Raw genomic sequence first — 19,390 nt, forward strand, 5'->3', positions numbered from 1 at the left:
AAGATAAATAAATGAATAAATATCCATCTAGGGGTGTAATTTTAACAGTTTTACCTATAGGGGTGTGCAATGGAGAAAAAAATTTGGAGTCGTTGAACACATGCTATTTTGCCCCTCAGAGAGTATCCAGCAGTCTCTGGAGACGTTTTTGGTAGTCACAACGGGGAGAGTAGGGAACCACTGGCATCTGGTGGGTAGAGGCCAGGGATGGTGTTAAATGTCCCCCAATACACAGGACAGTCCCCCACACAAAGAACTAGGCAGCCCAAAGTGTCAAGAGTGCTGGGCTTGAGAAGCCCTTGCCCAAAAACCCCAGACTTAGTCTTGCTTTGGGGTTTCTGCACGGCTGCCTCATCTCCCCACTCTATTCCTCCCCTAGCTAAGACCTCCAATTTCAGTGACTCTGTACAAAGCATCCCCTCCTCCAATGAAGTTGCCATCTCTGTGTCCCCAGGCTGTGCCAGAGCCCCACCACCTAAGGGCTCCCCGATGCGCCCTGTACTGGGTTAGAATTGTCCGGCCCACGGGGTTCTTAACCATTGCAGATGCCCTGGATCCCTCAGACAGCTGGATTCTACCGGGCTACTAGAGACCAAGAATCTGTACTTTTCTCAAGCACCGCTCCCCCCAACCACACATGCACTGCCTGCCTCTATCAAGGGCACACAGCAGGTGGCCCAGTGACTAGTTGACCGCCTACTGCAAGCCAGGCGCTATTAGGCGATCCACTCGGGAATCTTGGCACATACTCCACTCCATGATGTAGACACCGGGATCCTCCCCATTTCACAGAGGGGTAAACTGAGGTTCAGAGAGGTGACCGTAGCTAGGGCAGAGACTCAGGGTAGGAAAAGGGCCCAAGTCCTCATGAGCGCCAGATTCCCGGGGAAGGAGGGAGGACAGAGAGGAGGGTGATGAACTGGGGGAGCGCGCGCTGGGTGGGGGGGCGCGGGGCCTCGCCGCGGCCTTCCGATGCGGCCCCGCCCCCACGAGGGACGTGAAGACGCGGACCCCGCGCAGCGTGGGGACATGTGACCGACTGCAGAGGCCGCGCCGCCTCCCCCGTCCGAGGTCTGCGCGCTCCGCCGCAGGGTGCAGACCCGGGGCGCCCGCCTGGGTTTGGGGAGCAAGAGCAGAGGCGGAGCCAGGGCGGAGCCAGCGCGCCCGGTCCCCCCTGAATCGAAAGCGAAACAGGGGCCGGGGAGGAAGGGCGGAGCCGGCCCCGAGGCACCGCCCCCTGCCCTGCGCGGCTGCTGGACCGACGGGCGCGCCCAGGTAGGGGGGCGGCTGAGCCGCGCAGTGCGGACCCTCGCGGGGAACTGCGCCGCCGCCACCATGTCTCAGGAAGGTGTGGAGGTAAGAGATGGCTACAGCTGGGCCGGGGGCAGCCGCGACAGACCCCGAGGAGCGGCCAGGAGGTGCGGAGGGGGCTTCGCAGTTCCTGGGGACCCCCATCCTAGAACCCCAGATCCTTACCCCTGCCTGACGCTCGCCCCCCTTGAAAAGGAAAGTGACTCCCACGTTTCCCCAGAGCGAAATGAGGCCTCCCTGAGGAAAAGCGGGGGCTGCAGGGTCAAAGGTCAGAGGCCAGAGATAACCTGGCCGCCCCCCCACCTTAGGCTGGGACGCTCGCCCCAGTCTGCGCCCTCCCCCAAAGCACTGTGGGGACTTTGGCTTTTTCCAGGAAATGCCGTAGAGGGATGAAAGGAGGGGGGGCAGCGGAGGCCAAAACCAAGGGTCAAGTTCGGGCCGGGAGAACCCTGCCTAGAGGTGGGGGAGGGATGATCGCCTTTCCCCTTCCCCCACCGGAACCCCCCTGTCCCCATCCCAGCTGGAGAAGAGCGTCCGGCGCCTCCGGGAGAAGTTTCATGGGAAGGTATCCTCCAAGAAGGCGGGGGCTCTGATGAGGAAATTTGGCAGCGACCACACGGGAGTGGGGCGCTCCATCGTGTACGGTGAGGCTGCGGGGGTCCCAGGCCTGGTGCGGGGACCGCGCGTGGGAGCGCCGAGGGGGCGTGGTCTAGGGAGAGGCGTTGAGATCACCTCCCCCGGAGGTCTCAGCCTCGGGGAGGCTCTGCGTCGGGGCTCTGGGTGGCCTGGAACTCCCACAGACCCTTCAAGGGCCCTTCCCTTATACGCACTCTTCCCCGCAGGGGTAAAGCAAAAAGATGGTCAAGAACTAAGTAACGATCTGGATGCCCAGGTAACCTGTCCCCTCCCCTCGCGAAGGACCGGGTCACGGGAGGGAAAGCAAGAGGGGGGACCCGACCCGTTCATGGTGACTGACCCTCCTCTGAAACAGGAGGGACCAGGCATTGTCTGTCCATAATTCATCACCCAATCTCACTTTTTCACCTCTCCATCATTTGTCCGGCCAGGGAGCCTGCAAACAGTAGGCGCTCATTATGTGCTGATTGTATTCAATGGGGGAGAGAGCCATGAAACTAGGCAATGAAAGGAGCCAGGATTATTGCCATCGTAGGGGGGGCGCAGAGGTCAGAGAAGACTTACTGGAGGAGGAGGTACCAAGTCTTAAAGGATGGGGAGGAGTAAGCCCTGGGAGGGGAAAGGGAAAGAAAGGCAGGGGTCTTGGGGTGGGGGAGGGAATGGCATAAGCAAAGGCTGGGAGGTGGGGAAGGGTTGTTAGTGGCAGTCTCTAGAAAGGCTGGGATGAGCAGAGGATTGGGGAGGAGAGAGAGGCAGGGGAACGGAACTCTTGTGTTGAATGAATGAATGAATGAATGAATGAATGGCTTTGAAGCACAGGTGCATCATGGCTACTTTGCTTCTTTGACAGCTTTGGTGATGGGAACACTGTGGATTTAGCCTGCCTGAAAGGCTCAGTGTAGAGCTGTTAAAGAGTATAATAGGCCAGGCGCGGTGGCTCATACTTGCAATCCCAACACTTTGGGAGGCCAAGGCGGGCGGATCACCTGAGGTCTGGAGTTTGAGACCAGCCTGACCAACATGGAGAAACCCGTCTCTACTAAAAAATACAAAATTAGCTGGGCATGGTGGCGCATGCCCGTAATCCCAGCTACTCGGGAGGCTGAGGCAGGAGAATCGCTTGAACCCGGGAGGCAGAGGTTGCAGTGAGCTGAGATCACGCCATTGCACTCTAGCCTGGGCAACAAGAGCGAAACTCTGTCTCAAAAAAAAAAAAAAAAAAAAAAAAATGCCAGGTGCAGTGGCTCACACCTGTAATCCCAGCACTTTGGGAGTCCAAGGCAGGTGGATCATGAGGTCAGGAGATTGAGACCATCCTGGCTAACATGGTGAAACCCCGTCTATACTAAAAATACAAGAAAAAAAAATTAGCTGGGTGTGGTGGGGGGCCCCTGTAGTCCCAGCTACTCAGGAGGCTGAGGCAGGAGAATGGCGTGAACCCGGGAGGCGGAGCTTGCAGAGAGCCGAGATTGCGCCACTGCACTCCAGCCTGGGCAACAGAGCGATTCTCTGTCTCAAAGAAACAAAAACAAACAAACAAACAAAACCAGAGTATAATAAAACATGTATCATAGTCTACATTTATACATATAAAAGTATGATAAAAATGATAGCAGAGGGGCCACGTGTGGTGGCTCACGCCTGTAATTCCAGCACTTTGGGAGGTTGAGGCGGGCAGATCACTTGAGGTCAGGAGTTCGAGATTAGCCTGGCCAACACAGTGAAACCCTTTCTCTACTAAAAATACAAAAAATTAGCTGGGCGTGGTGGTGCATGCTTGTAATCCCAGCTACTTGGGAGGCTAAGGCAGAAGAATCACTTGAACCTGGGAGGCAGAGGTTGCAGTCAGCCGAGACTGTGCCATTGCACTCCAGCCTGGGCGACAAGAGCGAAACTCCGTCTCAAAAATATAATAATAATAATAATAATAACAATAATAATATTAGCAGAGGGTAGCATTCATTGAGTACTTCCCACATGGCAAGACTCCAGGAATTGATTTATTTCATCGCCACATTGACCCCAGGAGACAGGTCCTATTATTTATCCCCATTTCACAAAGAAACTGAAGCTGAAGTCACTTGCCAGCAAGCAGGTGGCAGCTGCAATTTGAACCCTGGCCACCTGGAGTCAGAGCCTGGGCTCTAACATGCCTGTCAGTGGGAACCCAGGGGGCAGGGAGTGGCTTGCCCAAGTCCCCACAGCTGGAAGTGATACAGCTGGGATTCGAACCCACATCTCTCACAATCCAGATCCCCACCACTTAGCCGAGCACAACATGGCCTCAAAGGGGCGATATGTCACAACACCAACAAGCATGTGGCATTTGCAGGCAGGAAGTCAGTACGGGGTCAGGCTGGCCTCACTCAGGCAAGCCCTCCCCTAAGCCTCAGTTTCCCCATCTGAGCAATAAGGTAACAGGTGTGCCCAACTCTCAGGGCTGCTATGAGGACAACCGAAGCCACACACCTGGCTCTCAATAAGTGAGTGGTGCTCTGTGAGCTCCTGGCGAGTTAGGGGCACCCTACTCTCCTTGCGGCCGGGGGCCTCCCCCAGCAAACGGGTGGAAAGAGGCCTGAGCCCCATCCCCAGTTTCTGCCCCTGCTATCTCCACCCAGGATCCACCAGAAGATATGAAACAGGACCGGGACATTCAGGTGAGTTGGTGGCTAGGGCTTGGGATGGGGAAGTGGGGAGGGGGACATCTGCAGGCACAGAAGGATGTCCATTAGGGCAGGAGGGGAGATATTCACTGGGGCAGGAAGAGGACTCGTCTGTAGGGAAAGGAGGGCTGATGCTCATGTTGGTGCAGAAGGAGTGACACCCCCCCGACCTCATCCCCACCTGCCCCATTCCACAGGCAGTGGCCACCTCCCTCCTGCCACTGACAGAAGCCAACCTACGCATGTTTCAACGTGCCCAGGACGACCTTATCCCTGCTGTGGACCGGCAGTTTGCCTGCTCCTCCTGCGACCATGTCTGGTGGCGCCGTGTGCCCCAGCGGAAGGAGGTGATGACCCAAAACTTAACCTTGACTTTGACTGTCCCGAACTCCACTCCTGACTCCCATCCTCAGTGACTGTACCTCTGACCTAAGGATTTCAATCACTGAGAGTCCAATCCCTGACGTCCAAACTTAGAGCTCAGCCTTGATCTCTGATCCCAACCCCTGACCCAGGACTGGACTTCTGACCTTAAATGTGAGAAGCCCAATACCTCCTTACCCCAGAGCCTGACCCTTGACCCACAATTGAACAGCTACTACAGAAATCAAGCCTGACCAGGCGCAGTGGCTCATGGCTGCAATCTCAGTGTTTTGGGAGGCTAAGTAGGGAGGATCGCTTGAACTTAGGAGTTTGAGACCAGCTTGGGTGACAGGGCGAGACCCTGTCTCCAAAAAAAAATTTGTTTTGAAGACATGGGGTCTCGCCCTGTCACCCAGATTGGAGTACAGTGGCGGGATCATAGCTCACTGCAGCCTCCACCTCCTGGGCTCAGGTGATCCTCCCACCTCAACCTCCCAAGTAGCTGGGACTACAGGCCTGTGCCACCACACTTGGCTAATTTTTGTATTTTTATTGTGTATGTGTGGAGATGGGGTTTTGCCATGTTGCCCAAGCTGGTTTCAAACTCCTGGGCTCAAGCAATCTACCGCCTCAGCCTCCCAAAGTGCTGGGATTACAGGCATGAGCCACTGCACCTGGCAAAAAAAATTTTTTTTAATTAGCTGGGAGTGGTGATGTGTCCCTGTGGTCCCAACTACTCAGGAGGCTGAGGTGGGAGGATAGTTTGAGCAGGTGGGGATGAGGTCGAGGCTGCAGTGGGCCATGATCACAACCCTGCATTCCAGCCTGGGTGACAGAGCGAGACTCTGTCTCTAAAAAAAAAAAGAAAGAAAAGAAACCAAATCTGACCTCAAAAACACAGCCCCAAATCTGGCCTCTGAACCTCCTGACCAGTAGTTCACTTCTGGTCAATGCTTAACTAGTTCTTGCAAAAGAGGCAGGAAGCCAAGATGTGTAGTGTTTGCCAATTTCTGTGGTGTAAATATTCCCACCATGGTCAATATCAGGCTACCCACGTGAAGTCACTGATTGAGTTGGGTTGCTCAAGCTGAGGCCAGCCACTGCAGCACACTGCTAGCCCTGACCCCAACCTCAGACACCTCTGACAATCCTTGGTCCCCTCTCTGTACCTCCCTCCCCACCACCACCAGGTGTCCCGGTGCCGGAAATGCCGGAAGCGCTACGAGCCAGTGCCAGCTGACAAGATGTGGGGCCTGGCTGAGTTCCACTGCCCGAAGTGTCGGCACAACTTCCGGTGAGGGCGCTGACCCCCAGCTCCCCCTCAGCCCTGCCCTACCCCAGCCCTGCCCCTCCCTGCCCTGGCCCCACCCTGGCCCAGCCTCGCCCTCGGACCCTCACAGCCCTGCCCGCCCCCAGGGGCTGGGCACAGATGGGGTCCCCGTCCCCCTGCTACGGGTGCGGCTTCCCCGTGTATCCAACACGGATCCTCCCCCCGCGCTGGGACCGGGACCCGGATCGCCGCAGCACCCACACTCACTCCTGCTCAGCTGCCGACTGCTACAACCGGCGAGGTGAGGCTCTTCTCCCCCAGCAGCCTGGACAGTCTTTGTCCCCTTCTGTGCCTTTAAGTTCCCAAATCTCCACTCAGTCCACTTCGTCTCCCACAGCAGCAGCCACTGCTTCTACATGGCTTCCATGACCCCCCAGTCTCCATGGTCTTGCCCACGAGGCTCTGAGGTTTCACCCCAGTGGCCCATGCCTGAGGGTCCCCATGGCCTCTGCCCCCATGGTCTCTGGGTTTGGGGCCCCTGTTTTGTCCCCTGTAATCTCAGGTGACCCCTATGTCCCCGGGTCTCCTGTATCTTCGACATCCCTGAATGTCCAGTTGCGCTGGTCCCCGTATCTTGTGGTCTCAGCTCCTCCCTAGAGCCCCGCGTGGCCTAAGTCCCCTCCTCCCCAGACTCTCATGGGACCTCCAGCCCCATGTCTGCAGCACCTCTCCCTCCCTAGAGCCCCACGTGCCTGGGACATCCTGTGCTCACCCCAAGAGCCGGAAGCAGAACCACCTGCCCAAAGTGCTCCACCCCAGCAACCCTCACATTAGCAGTGGCTCCACTGTGGCCACCTGCTTGAGCCAGGGCGGCCTCCTGGAAGACCTGGACAACCTCATCCTGGAGGACCTGAAGGAGGAGGAGGAAGAAGAGGAGGAGGTGGAGGACGAGGAGGGCGGGCCCAGGGAGTGACCCCTGCCGGGTGCAGATACAAACCAGACACGGTCTGTGGCTACTTTGTGTTATTATAAGATATGAGTGACCTTGGGGAGCCATCTGGGGCCAAGATATTAACGGGGGATTCTTGGGTCCCATTTTCAGTGCCCAGGGTCACAGATCCACAGTGGGAAGTTCTGTGGGACACATTGGCACTGAGCCACAAAGAAGGTGTGGCCAGAACAACTTGGGCTCCTGCTGACCAATGTCCCCTGGGGCCTAGGGGACAGAGGAACAGAGAGTCACAGCTTCAGGGGCCGAATGAGCATGGCGGCCTTCCTGAGAGAGTATGCCCCACCACGAAACTCAGCCCAGTAGACACCATCCTGGTAGCGGCTTCGGTAGTGGCCGCCGTGGTGCCACACACCGTTGAGGTTGGAGTGGGCACAGGCATGGTACCACCAGCCTCCCCGCTGGTACAGGGCACAGTTACCTGAGGGGAGAGAGAGAGTCCATGTCCTCTCACCAGAATAAAAGCCTCTACCCGCACCTCACAGTGCAAGGCTTTTGCCAGGCATCCCCTGGCCCCTCCCATTCTTATTGAATACAAGCCCTGATCTTCCATCTCCTCAGCAAAAAAATAGGAGCCCTGGCCCCCCAACTTTCTTCAGAGTAATAGCCTTAATTCCTTCCCTATCTCCTTACCAAAGTACAAGTCACACCTTTCCCAACTTTTCTGCAAACTAGGAGTCTACCGTTCGTTCCTTTATCAAAGAAAAGAAAATTATCTACTTCCTTTCTAGAATAAGAGTACTAGCTCTCACCCTCTGTCCTTCACTTGGAGTCTTGATTCTTTTTTTGCCTCATCAGAGAAGGAATCTGGACTCCCCATCTTCCCACCAGGATAAAAGTCCTGACCTTTGTTCTCTTGACAGAATAAAAGCTTGCTTATCCTGATACTTACCAGAGGGGCGTCTTACCTACCCTACCTCCTTTCATTCCCTCACAAGGAGTCCCGCCTCCCCTATCCTCCCACCAGAATAAGAGTTCTCCTTACCAGAATAGGAGTCTCGGTCCCTATCCACGGTGCTGAAGGGCTTGTCATTGTGCCAGGAAAGAGAGTCTCCAGCATCACCATGGTACTGGCCAAGCCGCAGGCGGTAGTGGTCACTCTCGGGTTCCAGGGAGAAGCCATCATAGTGGGCACGTGCTCCACGGCCCCCCCAGTCCTCCAGGAGGACCAGCAGCTCATGGTCCCCACGGCTGGTCAGCTGATACACGGGTTCAAGGCCCAGCCAGTATTCTCCATCTGGCCGCCCAAAGCCCGCCTGGCAGGGCAGGAAAGTCAGGAAGCCAGAACAGGCTCCCTCCCCTTCCCTGCCTCTGCCCACCTGTGCCCACCTTATAGTGCTGCCAGGTAGTGAAGAAGTTGACTGAACCATCTTGCCTCCGCTGGATCACAGTCCAGCCTCCACCCTCCAGCTGCTGCTCACACCATACTGACACCACATGACGGCCCAGTCGCAGTTCATACACTCCACTCTGTTCATGGCCTGCCTGGTGGGCCTCTGCACAATCCTGCCATGGGCCTGTGGGCACAGGGATATGGGGGAGGCACAGCCTGGGCTGACCAATCCCTTACTGGAGCAAGAGTTGAGATTCTCACAGGTCCCCTCACCAGAATAAGAGTCCTGCCTCTCCTACTTTTCTACCAAAGAGTCCTGCCTCTCCCATTTCCTCACCAGAATCCGAGCTCCAATAGCCATTTCCTTACCTAAGAATCTGGGTCCCTTGTCTCTAACCAGAGGAAATGTCAAGTCTGGGGTTCTTTTTTTTTTTTGAGACGGAATCTCACTCTGTTGCCCAGGCTGGAGTGCAGTGGCACGATCAGGGCTCACTGCAACCTCTGCCTCCTGGGTTCACGCCATTCTCCTGCCTCAGCCTCCCAAGCAGCTGGGACTACAGGCACCCGCCACCATGCCCAGCTAATTTTTTGTATTTTTAGTAGAGATGGGGTTTCACCGTGTTAGCCAGGATGGTCTTGATCTCCTGACCTCGTGATCTGCCCGCCTCGGCCTCCCAAAAAGTGCTGGGATTACAGGCGTGAGCCATCGTGCCCGGCTAACTCTGGGGTTCTTAAACCCTAATTTTTTATGGTCTCCTCACCATTACCAAAGTAGCAGTCCTAAATCTACCATCGCCTCACTAAAATAAGAGTCCCTCCTCTTCTATTTCTTGTTTCTCCTATTTTCACACCTTAGAAGTTTGGTCTTATTTTTAATCAGAATAAGAGTATCATTTCTTCCGGTCCTCTCACAATGAGAGAAATCTGCCACTAAAATCCTGACTCCTCAATTTTCCTCTACCCACAATTCCTCAGCCCTAATATTGACTCACCCACAGGCTTGGTGGGGACAGCAGGGTGACCTGCAGGCATGGGAGAAGCCAGGGGCTCCTGCTGTCTCTGGGTCTGGTCTCTCTGTGGCTCTGGGGCTGGGTCCAGCATCCTACTGGTGTCATTGGTGCTACCTACAAGACGGACCGGAACCACAGGGACCAGTGGGGGTGGCGGCAGGACCTGGGGTGAAAGAGAAAGTCAGGTGTAATTGCACTAACCCTCAGGCCAGGAGGCCTGGTCTCAGGGGCAGAAATGGTGGATAAATCTCCCAGCTCCCAAATGACCTGGACATCTGGCAGTGGGGGTATCCCAGCCCTAGGAATGATCCTCCCCACAAGCTAAACAACTTGGCTTTAAAGTGCAGACAGGCTGGGCGCGATGGCCCACGCCTGTAATCCCAGCACTTTGGGAGGCCGAGGCGGGCGGATCACCTGAGGTCAGGAGTTCGAGACCGGCCTGACCAACATGGTGAAACCTCTGTCTCTACTAAAAATACAAAAAAAGTTAACTGAGTATGGTGGCTCACGCCTGTAATGCCAGCTACTCGGAAGGTTGAGGTAGGAGGATCGTTTGAACCTGGGAGGTGGAGGTTGCAGTGAGCCAAGATCGCACCGCTGCACTCCAGCCTAGGCGGCAGAGCGAGACTCCATCTCAAAAATAAAATTAAAAAAATAAAGTGCAGACGGAGCTGGGCTTAAATACCGGCTCTTGGTGCTCATGGCTTAACTGATCTGTGCCCCAGCCTCCTCTGTAAAGTAGGGATAATAAGAACACATCCAACAGTATCTAACTTACTGACTCCTCTCACCAACCCTGTAACGTAGGGACTGTCACAGGGCAACATTCTCTTATCCCAAACCCAGACCCGGACACGTTCCAGAATTCAGAATAACAAGGCTGGATTTAGACACAGTGACACAGGGAGAGTTATGTATATGCATGTGTTATAGAATATACATAACACTTCTAAAGGGGTTTTGGTCTTTACGTGATAATGATATGCTTAATTATAGGATCCTATGACTATTCACATTAAGTGGTTAAGCAAAGACTATAAATAGCCACCAGTCACTTTTTGACACAAATAAGTTATCAGAAAGGGCGAGTAGGAATCCGGTTTTCAGGGTTTTGCGGATTTCAGAACTGTGGATAAGAGATCGTGGGGTTGCAAAAGCCCCATTTCACAGACGATGCTGCTCTGCGGGGAGGCTGCGAGGTTACCTGCTGCTGCCCGCCCGCGCCTCCCGGGCACAGGCGCTCCAGGCGGGCGATGAGACTGCTCTGCTGGGTGACGAGCTGCGCCAGCTCGCGGAACTTGACGTCCAGCTGGTGGAAGCGGGCGGCGGCGCGCTGAGCCTCGGCGGACGCGTTAAGCACGCGCTCCCCGAGCAGCGCCAGCGCCGCGGCAGGCTCCGCCCCCAGATCCGACCCCAGGCCCGCCCCGGGCCCCGCCTCGTGCTGCAGCTGAGCGCGCAACTGGCCCAGGCGCGCGCTCAGGCCGCGGCTCTCCTTGCGCAGCGCGCGCACCTCGCCGGCCACGGCGCCGTCGGCCGCCGCCAGCCTCTGCAGCTCGCGTAACAACTCCTCGTGGCGGCCGACGCGCATGCGCAGCGCTGACAGCTCGCTGGCGTTGGCGGCCTCGGGCACCGCCCGCGTGGACGCGGGGCCGCTCCAGCACACGGCGCCGGTGAACTTCTGCGGGGGCAGCACGAAGGTGTAGGTGCAGCGCGGAGCGCCCGCCCGCGCCCACCACGCGCCCAGCAAGAGCAGCAGCTCTAGCGCACGCAGCCAGGGCTTCCCCATCGCGGCGGACCTGCAGGCAGAGGAGAAATGGGAGGAAGACGGGGTGCTGGAGCCCAGGCAGACCCCTCTGCTTCCACGCGGGGATGCGCGCGTCTACACCCGCGGTGTCCCGGGCCCATAATTCTAGTCCCCATCTCATTCCTCCCGCGGCTGGAGTGCCCCAGGGTGATCCCACTCTGGCTTCAACACCGAGCTCCTGGCGCCAGGCCGGATGACGCATCTCATGCATTCATTCATTCGACAGGGAGGCCGGGCGCGGTAGCTCACGCCTGCAAGCTCAGCACTTTGGGAGGCCGAGGCGAGAGGATCGCTTGAGACCAGGAGTTCGAGACCAGCCTGGGCAACATGGGGAGACCCCTGTCTCTACAAAAAAATTAAAAATTAGCCAGACGTGGTGGTGCACACCTCTGATCCCAGCTGTTCGGGAGGCTGAGGCAGGAGCATCACTTGAGCCCAGGAGTTCAAGGCTTTAGTGAGCCAAGATCGCTCCCCTGCACTCCAGCCCGGGCAACAAAGTGATACCCCATCTCAAAAATAAATAAATAAGAACAAAAACAAGGCTGATGGGGCAGTTCAGGCCGGTAATTCCAGCACTTTGGGGCAGCTTGAGAGGAGGGGGTTGCCTAAAGGGAAGGCCTGGTGGAGGAGGAGACCTAAGTGCAAAAGCTCTGAGACTGGACCCTGCCTGATGTATTAAAGCAACCTGGGAGAGGTTAAAGCAAAAGCAAAGGGAGGCGAGGTGCTGCGGCTCATGTCTGTAATCCCAGCAGTTTGGGAGGCCAAGGTGGATGGATCACCTGAGGTCAGGAATTCGAGACAAGCATGACCAACATAGTGAAACCCCGTCTCTACTGAAAGTACAAAATTAGCCAGGTGTGATGGTACAGGCCTGAAATCTCAGCTACTTGGGAGGCTGAGGCAGGAGAATCGCTTGAACCTGGGAGGTGGAGGTTGCAGTGAGCCGAGATCGCACCACTGCACTCCAGCCTGGGCAACAAAAGCAAAACACTGTCTCAAACAAACAAAAAACAAAAACAAACAAAAAAAAGGCAAAGGGAGCAGGGTGCAAGGAGGTGAGGTGGGTTGGGGGAAACCTCTCACTAACTGCCTTCCCATCAGTCGGATATTGGAAACCCCATCTTCCACGTCCTCGGACCAAAATCCCAGCAGATCCAACCCATCTCAGCAGATCTAATCCATCAGCCAGACCTGTCTGCTCTTCTGTTTAGATCCTGAATTCCTCCACGTCCCCGCTACTCCCCACTGCCCCCAGACCCTCCCTGAATTCCCAGCTCAAGACACCATCTGGATGACAGCAGCTGCCTCCCTGCTCTCTGGATTTCCATCCTCAACCCCAGGTCTAGTCTCCCCGACAGCAGCCAGAGGGCGCCTGTGAACATCTGAGTCAGTTCACCTCCCTCCCTCCCTCCTCTGCCCTGAATCCTTCTTGGCTCCCACCTCCTTTAGAGGAAAAGCCCAACTCCACCCATGGTCCATAAAAAGTTGCGCTATCTCCAGCCTGGGCGACAGAGTGAGACTCCGTCTCAAAAAAAAAAAAAAAAAAAGTTGCGCTATCTCGGTGGCTCACACCTGTAATCCCAGCACTTTGGGAGGCAGAGGCGGGCGGATCAAGAGGTCAGGAGATCGAGACAATCCTGGCTAACACGGTGAAACCCCGTCTCTACTGAAAATACAAAAAAATTAGCCGGGCGTGGTGGTGGGTGCCTGTAGTCCCAGCTATTCGGGAGGCTGAGGCAGGAGAATGGCGTGAACCCGGGAGGTGGAGCTTGCAGTGAGCCGAGATAGTGCCACTGCACTCTAGCCTGGGCAACAGAGCGAGACTCCGTCTCAAAAAAAAAAAAAAAAACTTGCACTATCTGCCATATCCCCTCCTGCCCTCACTCCTCCCATGCCCTTCCTCACACGAAGCAAGTTCCAGCCTCAGGTCCTTTGTACCTGCTGTTTTTGCAGCCTGGAACATTGTTCACAATTTAACATCATTCCCTTCCTATCCTTATTCAAGTCTCAGCAGTGCTCCTTGAACAGCAGATTTAGGGTTGTACCTCCATATACAAGCTCTCTCTCTCTCTCTCTCTCCCCCACTCCCTCTTTTTTTTTTTTTTTTTTTTTTTTTTTTAGACAGAGTCTCGCTCTGCAATCTCAGCTCACTGCAACCTCCACCTCCCGGGTTCAAGCGATTCTTGTGCCTCAGCCTCCCAAGTAGCTGGGATTACAGGCATGTGCCACCACACCCAGCTAATTTTTGTATTTTTAGTAGAGACAGGGTGCCTGGTCAACAGGTAAAATCCCATCTCTACTAAAAATACAAAAAATTAGCTGGGCGTGGTGGCGCATGCCTGTAATCCCAGCTACTTGGGAGGCTGAGGCAGAAGAATGGCTTGAACCTGGCAGAGGTTGCAGTGAGCTGAGACTGCACCACTGCCTTCTAGCCTAGGCAACCCGGTGAGACTCCATCTAAAAAAAGAAGAAAAAAAAAGAGATAGAGTCGTGCTCTGTTGCCCAGGCTAGAGTGCAGTGGAGCAATCATAGCTCACTGTAGCCTCCAACTCCTGAACTCAAGTGGTCCTCCTGCCTCAGCCTCCTGAGTGGTTGGAACTACAGGTGCGCACCACCATGTCCAGCTACTTTTTTGTAGGGAGGGGGTCTCACTGTGTTGCCCAGGCTAGTCTCAAACTCCTGGGCTCAAGTGATCCTCCCACCTTGGACTCCCAAAGTGCTGAAATTACAGATGTGAGCGACCACACCGGCCCTAAACCTACACTTCCTGATGCCTGTACAAGCACACATTGCCTCATTCATGCATTCAACCACAGATGCCTTGAGTGTCTGTTGTGTGCCAGGGATGCTGTTTTAGGCAATGAGGACACAGCCTTAACCCAAACAGACAAAATTCCTGCCCTTGCAGAGCTGACATTCAAGTTGGGAGAACAGCGAAATAAGTCAAACAGCCGCTAGGTAGGTCAGAGGGTAATCATGCTTAGCAGAAAAATGGAAAAGGAAAGGGGGTGACAGTCCTGGGGGTGGGGGACATTTAATAGAGGAATCAGGACTGGGTGTGCTGGCTCACGCCTGTAATCCCAGCACTTTGGGAGGCCGAGGTGCCTGTAATCCCAGCACTTTGGGAGGCCGAGGCGGGAGGATCACTTGAGGCCAGGAGTTTGAGACCAGCTTGGTTAACGTGCCGAAACCCTGTCTCTACTGAAAATACAAAAATTAGCCAGGTGTAGTGGCACGCGCCTGTAGTCTCAGCTACTCAGGAGGCTGAGGCACAAGAATCACTTGAACCCAGAAGGCAGAGGTTGCAGTGAGCCATGATTGCGCCACTGCACTCCAGCCTGGGCAACAGAGCGAGAGACTCTGTCTCAAAAAAATAAAATAGAAGACTCAGGAAAGGCCTCACAGAAGAAGTGACACTTGACTATGAACAGTGCCTCATGCCTGTAATTTCAGCACTTTGGGAGGCCAAGGCAGGAGGATTGCTTGAGCCTAGGAGTTTGAGACCAGCCTGGCCAACATGGTGAAAGCCCATTTCTACTAAATATAAAAATAAAAATAAAATAAAGGATAAGTGACACTTTCGCAAAGACCTGAAGGAAGAGAGAGAAGAGGAAGAGCATTCCAGGCAGAGAGAACAGGCAGGTGCAAAGGCCCTGAGATTGCACCCAAGAAATGGCAGAAAGGGGCCAGGCGCGGTGGCTCATTCCTGTAATCTCAGCACTTTGGGAGGCTGAGGCGGGAGGATTACCTGAGGTTGGGAGTTCAAGACCAGCCTGGCCAACATGGTGAAACCCCGTCTCTACTAAAAATACAAAAATTAGCTGGGCATGGTAATGCATGCCTGTAATCCCAGCTACTACTCAGGAGGCTGAGGTGGGAGAGTCGCTTGAACTCAAGAGGTGGATGTTGCAGTGAGCCAAGATGGCACCATTGCACTCCAGCCTGGGCGACAGAGCAAGGCTCAAAAAAAAAAAAAAAAAAAAAAAAAAGGAAATGGCAGAAATGTCTATGAGGCCAGAACAGAGAGGAGGGAAGCAGAAGGAGGTAAGACGTGACAGGGCAAAGTGTGAAGGGTCCTGTGGGCCCGGAGGAGGACTTGGGTTTTACTCTGAGTCAGGTAGGAGCCATGGAGGGTTCTGGGCTGGAGATGGCCACATTTACTTCCGGACTCAGACACCAAGCGGAGCTCACAAGGGTCCGGGGGTGGGGTCCTCTCTTTGTCTCCTGATCACTGACACGACCCACCCCCCACAACAGAGATTGACCAACCCCCCAGAACTGGGACATATGTATAACACCCACTGCCTTTCGCACTCTCAGCCTGGGGTGGCAGGATGGCCTGGGGGCCCCCAAGCCAAGCTATGGTCGGAGTTTCCCCACAGTGAGAATCAACCTCCACCTACCTTCCCACCCTCTCACCTCTGATGCCCAAGACCCTGAATCCAGCGAAGCTCACCAAACACACAAGAAGTCCAAGGAAGAGCCGAGGGTCCAGTGGGGCCTCTGAGCTAGAGAAGGGGAGAGGGCAGTGGGACAGAAGGGGAGAGGAGCCTTGGTAACCACTCCCCAGCCCCCAGAGCCTGGGAGTGGAGCTGGGATGCTGGGCCCAGGAGCCCAAACTATAAATATTTAGCATTTCCCGAGTGAGAAATGAGACAGAATTGCCAGACACCCCTGCCCAGGCCACCAGAGCCTGATAACACAGGTCAGTGTCCTAGACATCCCTCCCCTTCCCTCACACACTCCAGTGCAGAGCCCAGAGTGTGGGAGGCTGCAGGCCCCAGGACAGCCAGGCGTGATCCCAGCCCCAGACACGCACACACCACACATAGAATGAGGAACATCTCTGGGGACTCAGCGTGTGTAGGGCTTGGCTCTAAACTCTCCACACCTTTTATGTATTTGATCCTCACAACCTGAGCTGGATTCTGTATGTACCCTCATTTTACGGCAGGGAAAACTGAGGCTCAGAGAGGGTAAGTGACTTGCCTGCGGTCACACAGCCAAAAAGAGACTAGGACAGGAGCCAGCCGAGGTAGCTTGACTCGGAAACTCACACATGTGCACCACAGCAGTCACACACATATGGGCACATAACAGAGCGGACACAAAGACACACACACGCATGCACACATGAACACCCAGCAAAAGTCTGGGTGCAGTGGCTCATGCCTGAAAGCCAGCACTTTGGGAGGCCGAGGCGGGTGGATTACCTGAGGTCAGGAGTTCGAAACCATCCTGGCCAACATGCTAAAACCCCGTCTCTACTAAAAATACAAAAATTAGCTGGGCATGGTGGCATGCTCCAGTAATCCCAACTACTCGGGAGGCTGAGGCAGGAGAATCGCTTGAAGCCAGGAGGCGGAGGTTGCAGTGAGCCGAGATCGAGCAACTGCATGCACTCCAGCCTGGGCAACAAGACTGAAACTCCATCTCAGAAATAAATAAATAAATAAATAATAAATTGAAGAATTAATGAATAAAAATAAAAATAAATATAAAAGACACAGCTGTAAAATTTTAAATTGTGGTAGAAGCAGTATATTCTTAAAGTGAAAACCCTACCTCAGTTACATGTGATTTATGTTTTCTGGATTAATCTGGATTTTATAATTAGAAATAAAAATGTAAGGCTGGGCGCAGTGGCTCACGCCTGTAATCCCAGCACTTTGGGAGGCCGAGGCAGGCAGATCACGAGGTCAGCAATTCAAGACCAGCCTGGCCAAGATGGTGAAACCCTGTCTTTACTAAAAATACAAAGATTCGCCAGGCGTGGTGGCCCACGCCTGTAATCCCAGCTACTCAGGAGGCTGAGGCAGGAGAATCGCTTGAACGCGGCGGGGTGGAGGTTGCAGTGAGCCACTGCACTCCAGCCTGGGCGACAGAGTAAGACTCTGTCTCAAAAAAAAAAAGAAAAGAAAAAAAAGAAAAGAAATAAAAATGTAAGATTTTGAGTCCACGTAATTATTTGTTGAAAATAATACAAGTCAGTATAATAGAGAAGCATTCATATATTCAACAGTGTAAGACAGAACACCAGAGACCTTGGATTTGATAATTGATCCTGGACAGTATTCATATGTACAGTGATAGCTATCTTTCTTTTTTTGTGTGTGTGTGTGTGTCTGTGTGTGTGTGTGTGTGTAGTTTTATGGTTCTGAGTTGGTGGCCAGTAAGTTCTATGTAGTGCTGGCACTTATTTAATTAACTATTCATGATTTTGTTAATACCTTGTTATAGAATTCAGGCATATATTTTTCAGCATAAGAAGCCAAGCACACCAGCTTGTCATTGGAGAGAATATATTAAGTGAGAAAAACATTCAGGAATCAGAGGTTTAACATGTTAAAGTTAGTGCTAAACATTCTCATATTGGATCTGAACCTATCCTAATATATAACCGTAAAGCTTGACTTCTGCATTGGAACTATGCTTTCATAAATAAAAGATATCTCGTTGATTAAAAAAATTTAAAAAAAGACACAGCTGGAAACATAACACAGTTTCAGGCAACAACTGTATGTTCCAAATATGGTCACACACACATTACAACTTAAAGGGAAATGGGGTGGGCTGAGTGGGTCTTTATCTGTGTGTCAGGCTTGTCCACATCCTGGTTCTTGTGATCACACAGTAGTGCACAGATACAAAACAGGTACACACAGGTGACACCCGGAAACCTATCCACCACACCACAGAGGTCCCCATCTGTCTCCCACACACTCGGTCACATTTTCACACAAGTCAAATCACACGAGGACGGAACTGGGGGAAGTAACCATGCAGTCATTTCCCAGGGGTACAAAGAAACTCACGTAGAGCCCCGCAGAGCCCAGGCCCAGGGTCCGAGACCTGTCTGAAGGCCCCACCGACGACCAGCCACAGGCTGGGAGAGCCGCCTCCTTCCCCTGGTCTGCACCGTCCTGAGCTCCCGAGTAACTCGAGTGGACTCCAGGGTTGAAAGAGGAAATGGTCGTCCCAGATCTGAGAGAGGCTGCCAGGCTGGGCTCTGGGCCTGGGTTGGGGCCCCCACACTGGGCCCCTCGGCCCCCCACCCTCAGCCCCTTCTGGCTTCCCCATTGGCAGTAGAGAGGGAGGGAACTTCGTAAGTCACAGAGAGGGGCTGAAGAATACACAGAGTCAGACAGATGGAGATGGGAGAGGCATAGGGAGGTGGGAGAGACATAGGGAGATGGCAGAGATAGGGAGAGACGGGGAGATGGGGAGAGACAGAGAGAGATGGGAAGATGGGGAGAGACACAGGGAGGCAGATGAGAAGAAAGAAAGAGGGATGGGGCCAGACATAGAGAAAGGAAACTTCTTTAGTTTCCATCTTTAGTTATAAATGATGAAAGAGGCAACTGATGACAGAGACAAAGTTACATGAGGGAGAAAGAGACAGGGGGAAGACGAGGGGGAGGGGAGACACATCTGGGGGAGAGGAGGAAGAATTGGGGTGCCAGAGAGAGCAAGGAGGGAGAGGAGGCCGATGGGGGAGGGGAGAGTAATGTTCAGCCCAGCGAGGGGGTGTCCCTTCCCCCCACTGCAAGGTTTTGGGGAAGAAGCCAGAGGCCTGAGGCCAAGACTGAGGCTTTGAGCGGAAAGAAGGAGGGGGCGAGTTATTCACGAAACGCCCGCCTTGCCCTGAGTTTCCAGAAGGTGATGTGGAGTTTCCATCCCTCAGCCCGTCTGCAGACAGGGGTACCCAGGGAGGACAACTGGCCCAGAGGAGTTGCGGGACGAAAATGAATGATTGCCACAGTCATTCCCTCCGGTGGCTTCTCCCCAAGTACTTGGCGCCAGAGCGCCCGACATTGTGCATACATGATCGCTCCTAATTCGTGGGCCCGGGGGACATTATCAGCCTTACTTTGGGATATTTTAGGAGCCTCGGAATGCAGAAAGTGGTTTTAGCCCAGCTGGAGGAAATGGGCCAAAGCAGGATTCGAACCGGAGAATTAGTTTCTCTGCAGCCCGGAGCCGCGTAGCCC

The 19,390-nt window shown here is 54.2% G+C and overlaps 2 protein-coding genes across 6 annotated transcripts; one reads left to right on the top strand and one right to left on the bottom strand.

The window, feature by feature from the left end:
• The first annotated feature begins 1,024 nt into the window (after positions 1–1,024).
• On the top strand, positions 1,025–8,143 carry SHFL (shiftless antiviral inhibitor of ribosomal frameshifting). Of its 4 annotated transcripts, XM_032169612.2 has the most exons (9): positions 1,025–1,356; positions 1,832–1,955; positions 2,154–2,203; positions 4,566–4,604; positions 4,808–4,957; positions 6,164–6,267; positions 6,390–6,544; positions 6,984–7,248; positions 7,346–8,143. In XM_032169612.2, exons 1-8 carry the CDS (start codon positions 1,336–1,338, stop codon positions 7,214–7,216), a joined length of 876 nt encoding a protein of 291 aa, XP_032025503.1. In that variant the 5' UTR covers positions 1,025–1,335; the 3' UTR covers positions 7,217–7,248; positions 7,346–8,143. The 4 variants fall into 4 exon arrangements, with proteins under 4 accessions (XP_032025503.1, XP_032025502.1, XP_058281673.1 ...); XM_032169611.2 differs by having other exon boundaries at positions 6,984–8,143; XM_058425690.1 differs by having other exon boundaries at positions 6,498–6,544; positions 6,984–8,143.
• ANGPTL6 (angiopoietin like 6) lies at positions 7,252–19,387 on the bottom strand. Of its 2 annotated transcripts, none has more exons than XM_058425689.1 (7): positions 19,270–19,387; positions 15,819–15,907; positions 10,800–11,391; positions 9,578–9,758; positions 8,582–8,769; positions 8,238–8,508; positions 7,252–7,673 (listed from the first exon to the last, which is right to left on the bottom strand). In XM_058425689.1, exons 3-7 carry the CDS (start codon positions 11,379–11,381, stop codon positions 7,483–7,485), a joined length of 1,413 nt encoding a protein of 470 aa, XP_058281672.1. In that variant the 5' UTR covers positions 11,382–11,391; positions 15,819–15,907; positions 19,270–19,387; the 3' UTR covers positions 7,252–7,482. The 2 variants fall into 2 exon arrangements, with proteins under 2 accessions (XP_058281672.1, XP_032025501.1); XM_032169610.2 differs by lacking the exon at positions 19,270–19,387 and adding an exon at positions 18,215–18,934.
• Between the last annotated feature and the right edge of the window lie 3 nt (positions 19,388–19,390).

Source organism: Hylobates moloch, unplaced genomic scaffold (assembly GCF_009828535.3).
Source record: "Hylobates moloch isolate HMO894 unplaced genomic scaffold, HMol_V3 SCAFFOLD_12, whole genome shotgun sequence".
Classification (NCBI taxonomy): domain Eukaryota; kingdom Metazoa; phylum Chordata; class Mammalia; order Primates; family Hylobatidae; genus Hylobates; species Hylobates moloch.